Source organism: Lonchura striata, chromosome 2, assembly GCF_046129695.1.
Source record: "Lonchura striata isolate bLonStr1 chromosome 2, bLonStr1.mat, whole genome shotgun sequence".
NCBI lineage: Eukaryota > Metazoa > Chordata > Aves > Passeriformes > Estrildidae > Lonchura > Lonchura striata.
In genome coordinates this window covers 36458232-36467631 of record NC_134604.1, presented here as the reverse complement: position 1 = coordinate 36467631, position 9400 = coordinate 36458232, and the positions used below count along the sequence as shown (strand labels likewise).

Genomic DNA, 9400 nt, shown 5'->3' with positions numbered 1-9400 from the left:
TGATGGGCAGCAGCTTTAAATAAAAAAATGAACACAGTGATTAAAATTCCTTTCTACATGTCTCATGCATGCAGGTTCCATGAAATAAAATGTATTAAACAAACTGTCAAATCTTCTCAGCAGAGTATCTGAGAGATTTTTCCCAGTGAACCATCTAATATAATTTACTTTTAGCAGTGCAAGTTTTCCTGTGCTTTTATTAAATGACCTTTTAAAGTGTTCATTTCCTACTTTCTGGTTGTCCTGTCTCTGCAATAAACAGGTACTTCTGACTACAAGCACTCAGGAGAAACACTGTTTGTTTGGAATGAAGAGATAAGGTCAATGATACAAGGCTGCTAAGCTTCTGCTAGTGTGTACATAAATGTCAAAAAAGCGATAAGTCAAAAATACAGGCCCATTGACTTAAAAAATGTTAGCCCTTGCTTATTTTAAGATGCACAAAGTCTCCTAAAATCACATCCAAAAGCTTTTTGGAAGATTATTTTGGAGGTTTGAGAATTAATTGAAGGCTTGATGAACAGATAGAAGTTTTGAAAACCTTTGCATTGCCAAGGAAGAGCACTTACTTGAGACAACCAGCAAATATTTCTGCTTTACTTATGTAAATAACATGTTTTTATGCCACATGATTTGAAGCCTGTTACTTTTTCAAAAATTCTATTTTTTGCTTGCATAGGACTCTGCAAAATTGACTTTACAAATATTTTTTAAATGGCATCAAGACTGAGAGTTCTGCTCCACGTAGGAGAGTATGCCAGCAGCTGAGTACATCTGTACCTGTTCTGCAACTGACCTTTCAAGCTGCTTCTCACTTTCAGCTGTTTACTTTGCTTATCAGCCCTGTATTTCATCCATAGAGCTCTGAAGAGCTCTGTCATGCATAACTGGATGCACAGCAAGGTCACTGAGAGGCTGCTGCCCTCTGTGAACTGGTTATCGCTCGGAAATTTTGTGCCAGTGTTTTCCCTCTCCCAGAGAGTTTAAAGGAGGCACGCTTTCGGATACAGCACTAATGAGATGAATTCACCAGGAGGCCATGGTTGCAGTTTCACTTGGTAGCTCCTGATTGTTAATGGCAGAGCTAATACAATTATACACAAGCCAAGTTAAAGCAGATTTCTAAAAGGGGGGATCTTGTACCACACCAGCACCAGTTTCTCTAAGAGCCTAAGAAATCTTCAACAGATTAATTCTTCCAGTCCTTATTACTACAGTTTTTACTGGAGACCTGCCCACTAAGGAAGATAATCTTTGGGATACGGATGAGTATAAAGAGCATTATATAAATATAGCACTTGGAGAGTGCTCCACCTAATATTAGTAAGGCTCTTACATTAGTAACATTAGTAATTCCTCTTCTAGGAATAAGATTCAAAAAATGAAGGGATGACAACTGCTTGGTTGTAGAAAATGAGTGAAGAAATGCTTTGCATGTAGGCAGGCAGATTTCTTCACAGCACTTTTTTATATGATATCTAGGTTTACCTGTCTCTGAAGCCATTTTCAGAATATTCACTTATGCACAAACTGGTATTATTTTCTCATTTTGCAATGTTCAAAAATAGCTATTTTTAAACCTTGCCTTTTCACACATACAATTAAAACATTTAAAAATCCCATTGTGAAAGATGCCAATGAATACACTTCTGAAGTAAAACTATCCTCTCTGATTAAAAGCTTCTCACACAGTTTTGTCCTTTCATCATATAGACTTATACTGCTCTAGAACACTTAGGAATGTCAGAATATGACTTGAAATAGGTCATATAGTAGCCATCTAGTATCCACAGCCCTGCAGTAATCAGGGACATCTTCAACTAGGTCAAACTGCTCAGAGCCATGTCCAAACAGACCTTGAATATTTACAGAGATGGGGCATCCACACCTTTTTCGGCAATCTGTTCCTGAATTTCACCACCCTCATAATTCAAAAATATTTCCCTTATATTAGTTTGAAACTAATAAAAAAGTTTAAAAAGTTAAAGTTCCTCTGACAAAATGGTGGTATGAAGATAAATTATCAAGTAGATAATTTCTTGCACATGGGGAAGGTTGGCACAATGATCCCTGTGCTGTCTTCAAATCCCAGCAGGATCAGGACAGTGATTGTCCCCCTGTACTTGGCACTGGTGAGGCCACATCTCAAATCCTGTGCTCAGTTTTGGTCCCCTCACTGCCATAAAGATATTGAGGGTCTGAGGCATGGCTGGAGAAGGGCATCTGAGCTGGGGAAGGGTCTGGAGCTCAAGTCTGATGAGGAGGGGCTGCAGGAGCTGCAGGTGTCTAGCCTGGAGAAAAGGAGGCTCAGGGGGGACCTTCTCACTCTCTACAGATGCCTGAAAGGAGAATGTAGTGAGGTGGGGTCAGTCTTATCTACCAAGTGACAAGAGACAGGACCAGAGGAAATGGCCTCAAGTTGCACCAGGGGAGGTACAGATTAGAAACTAGGAAAACTTTCTCCACTGAAAGGTGATCAAGCACTGGAATAGGCTGCCCAGGGAAGTGGTTCACTCACCATCCCTGAAGGTATTTGAAAGTCGTGTAGATATAGTGTGTAGGGACTAAAGTTGGAAAAGTTGGAATCCAATGATTTTAGGTCTTTTTGAATCTACATGACTCTGTGATTCTATCTGCCAATCAGTTGCGTCCAGACTCTTCTATATCACTTACAGCTTTTCTAGTCACTATCTGTTGTACCGAGGGGTCCCAACCAAAACTCATTACTCCACTTGTGTTAGGCTTCTCATGTCACAATGAATTTCAATTAACAGTCTGAATAGTATATAGTCTGTGCAAAATCTAATAAACCAGGTGACACATGGCTACACAATGCCAGGAATTCTCAAGGTACCTGATTTGAAAATCACTACAATGAGAGTTTATAACTGCAGCTCAATTCATTTCGTGAGAGGAAAGATAATGCCACAGAAGAATAGACACTATACAATTCTGCTTTGTATGTCAGAGATTCATTCTCTGGTAAGCGTAAAGAGTATTTCATTGGCATTCTCTTAGATGCCAACTGTTAAATGCAAGGCCACAGCAGAAAGAGGTTTCTTAAACTACTGGAGGAATAAATTGGGTCTTGTAAAATGCTTTGAAATTTCAATTGCATTCTGTAGCAACTCTCAAATCCCCAAGTGTATATGGAATCCCACTCCACAAACCATTGTTTTCTTCCTGCTGGTGAAAAACAGCTTAAAAAAATCCTAAGACCTCAATGATTAATATAAGTGTGCACTCCATTGCTTTTATGGCTTTTTTATAATGTTCTTTCTAGTTTTTTAATCAAGAATGGGACCATCTCTTTTATTCAATTTGCATTCAAGAGAGGTTTGCACATTACATGAAATACATTAATGTGTATCTGACAGCAAGCACTCTGCAGCTTGGAGATAATGAATCTAAATCAGATTCAAGCTTTATTTTGCAGTGCCAGGTAAGTTTTAGAGATCCAGCATTTGTAATTTATTTCTCACTAAGATGAAGAAGTCAGTTTGATGGCTACTGTCAGCCAATAGGAGGTAAAAGATGAGATGGCCCCTTCGAGGCACTATTCAGTGGCTGCACAAAAGTAGGGAGACAATTTGTGGCTCCAGAGAAAAAATTAATTTAACACCTATAAATTTATAATACATCCCTGCTCTGAAAATCACATAAGCTAGAATTTTAAAATTAAAGAAATAAAGTATGTGAAAGAGTCCATACAGTAACAATAAAGTCAAAAGCATACATATGTGTATATATCTTCTTGTGGCAGTGTGTGCATGAGCCAAAAATGCTTATAATCCTGTGCACTTGTTAAAAATATCCCTGTCCAATAACCTCAGCAATCAATAATGGGAGATCACATATGCAACCATTTCTGCAGCCCATTTAGAAATGAGACACTGCAGATACAGCACTGCCCTCACTCCCCAGTTTGCAGTTTTGCCAATCCATTGTAGAAGGGCTGTGTAGCAATTCCCACCTTTGCCATCTGACCTGCTGTGTAGCCCAAGGCCAATGTCTGTGTCTCCATTCCCCTGCTTACATTCCCGGGCTGCGGCAGAAGCAATGTGGTCAGGGAAGGGATTCTCCCCCTTTATTCCACTGTCATGTGAACCCCTCCCAGAGTGCTGCATCCAGTTCTAGGTCCCCAGCAAAAGAAGGATGTGGAGCTGTTGGAACAGGACCATGAAGATCTCAGAGTACTGACATTCTGGCTGGTGCTCCAACTGGCTGGTGGAAGGAACAAAGCTTTGACAAGCTGGCGTGATATTGACTTGGCTTTTACACAAATTGCTCCTGAGGTCAAAATCCCAATTTTTTCAGTTTATAGCTACACACAGAAAAAAATAAGAATAGTGGTATATTTCTTCTTGTGTCTTCTACACATTAACAAACTCCCTGGTAATATTCTGGCCTCAGTGATGCACATACTCTTTTTTTCTCCACTGTCTTCGTGTCCTCAGGGCTGTGTCTCCATTTATGACCAATTTTTCAGGGAAAGATCCAAAGACCAGACAAACAATCCTACTTCCAGGAGTCTTTTTCCCCCCATAGTTCTGGTAGTTATGAAGTTGCCACAGTCCTCAAGTATGCAGTTTCAATATAATCATTGCCTACAGCAGAGGTGTAAATATCCTGAACACACCTAGAACAATGCATGAAGCCATGTGCTCTTTAGGGAGAAATCATAAGGTTGTGGAATCAAATTGCAACCATCTATTCTATTGAATAGAGGCAAGGCAAGGAAAAACAACCATATCCATCTAGTTGTCTTTTGCTCTGCAGTGTGGTCTTTTCTGCATGGACTCTATAATTTATCCAGAAATATATGAATGCGTATCAAAAAATACACATGCACACAGCAATATTAATGGAAGAATAAGCTGGAGAGTGTCCCTCTAGCAAAGCAGACGTGAACTTTGTGAGAGGGATGCAGATACAGAACCAGTGTTAATCTTAAAATGAAATTGAACATGAACCTTACCACCGTTTCAGGGGGCAATCAGAGCACTGTTTTTTCCGCAGAAGTGGTTGTGGTGATGGTAGAGGTGGTGGCCATGACCACTTTAAAGGATAAAAGAGTTCATTTATTTTAAAAGAAAAAAAAAAAAAGAAAACAAAAAAGGGATGCAGGGACCTGCGTTCTTTAGTAAATATATAATTACAACATAAAGAAATACAGATTATATATATTCTATAACTACATACATAGTAAAAACGTTATACGTACAATATACGGTGTATACAACCTTCACATAGGGAATTTATGGATTATATGCGGTTTGAAATGCCTAACTAAACTAACCACGGTTGTTCACAGGCCTGGACCGAAAAGTTCTTTGAAGGTGCTCCTTAAGCACTGACAACTCCCGCGAGCGGCTTTGCCCCGCCGCCCTGCTCCGTGTCCTGGTGCAGGGCGCCCAGGCGCTGCAGCGCCCACCCGGCGCCCTTTACGGCGGCTGGCGGGGCCAGCGCGGACCCCGCGCGGCGAGCCCCGCAACGCCGCGGCCGCGCAGCGCCGCTCCGCCGCCGGCTCCCGGCCGTGCCGCGGTCCCCGGCGGGGGCGGGCCCGGCGCGGCTCCCCCCGCGGCGCCGCCGGCCGAGCCGGGCAGGTAACGGGGGAGGGGCGGCCGCCGCGGGGGTGCGGCGGGATCTCCTCCCCGGCTCCCTTCGCCTCGCGGCCGCCGCGCCGGGCTCCGCGGGGCAGGGCGCGCCGGGCCGCAGCGGCGATGGTGCCGGTGCGCGGCGGGGGCTGCGCCCTCCGCCTGCTGCGGCTGCTGGCGGCCGGCCGGGCTCCGGCCCTGCTCGCCGCCGCCCGGGCCCGCAGCAGCCAGGCTGGGCGCAGCGCCCCGGCCGGCCCCGGCCGCGCCCTGGCCGTCAAGAAGCGAGGCTACGACATCACCCGGAACCCCCACCTCAACAAGGTGCGTGCCTCTGGCGGGGCGGGGCGGCCGCGGGGAAGGCCCGGAGCGCAGGTGGGGCTGTGGCGGCGGCACCGCGACCGCTCCCGGGAAGGGCTGAAGTGATGGGGAGGGGCGCGGCCCTGCTTGATCTGACCAGAGCGCGGGATGTGTGATGGGATTCAGCTGCTGGCTCGGGACTGCGGTCTCCTTGGAGCTGGCACATCACCTGCCTCCCCTCTGACCGCTGTCCGGCTGCCGCAGTGGCCCTGACAGAGCCTGGGTAGGGCAGGCTTGCCCTGCCAGTTCCTTGCCTAGGAACTGAAGCTGTTTGCCTGAAAGCACAAAAAATTGGGATGGAGAAAATACAATTTCTCTTTAAAACCCAATACCAAAATCTGGGTTTTTTATTATTTACATGTACATATATATGTATATGTATATGTACATAGATATAAATATACTTTTACGCATTTACACCTGGCCTTGAAACAGGTCATTTACACCTTCATGACAAAACAAGCCTGTGTGGCTGTTCTTGTTTTCAGTCTTCCTTTCATAGCGTATCCATAGCTGTGTGTGCTCCACAAGCAAAGCAGCATATCACCAGGCTGAAGATGTATTTATCCTCAATATTGTGGAAACATTAACAGTACAGTTAAAATAAGGGGAATTTAAAAAAATGCTTTTGGAGAAAGTTCTTAGCGAAGTCTAGAAAGCATGTGAAGTGCGACCCCCATAACTTAACTCTACACTGCTTTTCATAATTTGAAGGGAAAAAAATAATCTGGGTGCCAATGTTGGGATCAAATATGTCAGACTCAACAATGTTGGGTTCTACTTTCTTGTGTTAATATTACTAGAAATAACTACAAATGCATTATTTACCTAAGATGAGCAGGTATTAAACATGGTATTAAAATTGATGATTGTTTGATTCATTGGGCTATGACTATTTGTCATATGCTTGGTACACAGTTACGTAGTCCATGAGCCTCCTATATCGTCTTCCAGACTGAGGACCCTTTGGATGACCACTTTTGCTTTGTGTAGGATGCTGTACATTGAGCTGCATCTTCTGGTGCCATTTCAGCATCCACAGAGATGAATCCCAAAGGACCAAGGCATGTGGTGACACTGGATATTACTGAATATGCAACAACTTTGTAGGCAGTCTGGTTTGAATCATTATATAGTGCCTGTCTGTAAGGCTGAAGAGAAAAGGTACTGCCAACTAGGTCATAAATAAGAGTGATTTTTTGGCATTGAGAGGTTTTTATGGGTGCTCCATGATAGTTACAAGAGTGACATAGCTAATGCTTCTTGTTTTCTTGCATATATTGATTTGAACTAAAAAGTTAATATTTTGACCATTCCTCTCTGTAATGCAATAAGACACAAACACTTGAATCTGGCTGATGCAAGAGTAGATTTTTAATGTCCTGTTTTATTATTTTCAGAACTGAGGCTTTTATTGAGTGTTTTCCCTCCTGCCAGTGAAATAAAGAAAATTTCTTGACATTTAAATGGAATTTTTGTCCATGTGGAGAGAAGGGTAGAAAACTGTTCCTGTTAGATGAAAAATGTACTGTAGCGTGCCATGTTTAATTGGCTGTGAGAAGTCTCCCAGCTGGTCTCCAGCCTGTGTGTTTGCAGTTTGTTACGTTTCTCAGTCAGTGCAGACCTTACAGTCACTGAGATAATCATCTGCAGAGCATCCAAGTCAAGACAGAGATGGCTTACATCTGTGGTAAGAGATAAGGGCTGCCTGTGTATGTGCCTAGGTAACTCATCATTACTAAACACTCAATACCTTTTTCCAGACTTCCCTAAATAGGCTTCCATTTTTCTGTGGCTCTTAGCAGTCCATTGTAGCCTTTGAAGAATTACCTGTGTTCAGCTGAAATGGTGTTTTTCAAGCAGTTCTGGTGTTGTCAGTGTGGGATTGGTGGCCCTTTGGTCTGCTGTGCTGCAGCGGTATGAATTGAACTTAGGGATCCCTAATTTAGGTAGGTTTTAGCTGTTGTACTCTTCTCACATTGCAATTGCACTTTACCCCTTTGGTAACTAAATGCAGGCATGGGGTTATTGCTGTTTTTCTGCAGTGGTTCTCACTTTAATCTAAATTTTCAACTGATTGCAAGAAGTTCTGCAGGGAATAGTCCTTACATCTCTCCAAGAACCTCTGAAAAAAAATGTTCAGAAGTGAGACTTTATGCAGCAAGTATTTTGCTGCTTTATGCAATACCCTGGGTGTTTTATAGCTTTTGGGTGAAGTTTAAGATGTCAGTCTGAAATTGTTAAGTGTGTGGTATTTATTCAATGAAAAACACTGTCCCTTCAGCAGAATTGCAGACAGATTTACAGTCTGAGGTTATTGATCCAAGTCTTTGCTTGCTTACTAGGTTGAAGGTGCTTTGAAGAAGAAGCAGACTCAAAATCCGCTGCTGGCAGGTCCTCTGTAATATCCTAAATATTAGTAAAAGTAAAAGCAGGCTGTCCTCTGAGAAGTTCCCCTGGTTTCCAAAACTGCATGAGAAGAAGAAGAAAAATAAATACAAAAAACTAGTTATGGATTTAATAAATTTGCAGTTGCTTCTTCCCTTTGGTCTTTGTTTACTGTGTACTACGTTTCTTACTACTGTGATACTAAAATACTGTTCTTCCTTGTGTTGTGAAGTATGACAGTCCATGTTTAATCCAAGGACAGGACTTTGGAAACATCAGCATTGTTGTGAGAGGTACTTACAGCTTTAAAAGGCAACAGCAGTTGTTCTTATTTGACTGAAGAGTCTCAGAAATAACAAGAGGGTGAAGAACTTGTCACATGTTTTTATGAAGTGCCTCATGAAAAGTTCTTTTCCAGACCTTGAATGCCACAAAATTGGAAAACTTACAAATGTTAACAATGTCAGATAACCACAGAGCACTGGTAAGAGTGTTCTGTGTTGATCCAATGAAAACTGGACTTGCTGAGAAATAAGTCTGTTCTACTGTGGGGCCTCAGCCTTGTGAAAAGCTGATTCAGTGCTCAGACCCTGCGAGGAAAGATGGGGCTTCCCTTACCCACTACCTTGTTTATCAAAGCTGCTGTGTGCTTGGTGTGGTCGAGTCCATGTCGTTTTCTGTCTGACACTGCTGTCAGTTCTTAAGATTTGTGCAGTTCTGTTCATCTCAGATGTGCCTTTTATGATTCCCAGTTTTTCCAGGGACTGTCAAATTCATATGCCTTTTCTGTATTTGAACAAACACAGACTGAGCTGAACAATTCCCAGTTTGACCACACACCTGCAAGGACTCAAAAATCTTGTCATGTCCAAAATTGACTGTAACTTTCTTCATGACATCTGACTGGAAGGTTGATGACATTTCTTGCATTTTTCTGGAAGTTCTAATTTTGAGATAAATCATGCCTGCTTGGAGATCTGCCATCACAAACAGATGCAACACTTGAGGTCACAGTTTGTTTTCACAGTGGCAGGATATTGCCCTATTTGAAGGGTTAA

The 9400-nt window shown here is 42.8% G+C and overlaps 1 protein-coding gene across 1 annotated transcript in view; it reads left to right on the top strand.

The window, feature by feature from the left end:
- The first annotated feature begins 5723 nt into the window (after positions 1–5723).
- Positions 5724–9400, top strand: part of ME3 (malic enzyme 3) — a 117551-nt gene continuing 113874 nt past the window's right edge. The window contains exon 1 of the mRNA XM_077781325.1: positions 5724–5918. Coding sequence (XP_077637451.1) covers positions 5724–5918 — 195 coding nt within the window. The remainder of the gene's footprint in view (positions 5919–9400) is intronic.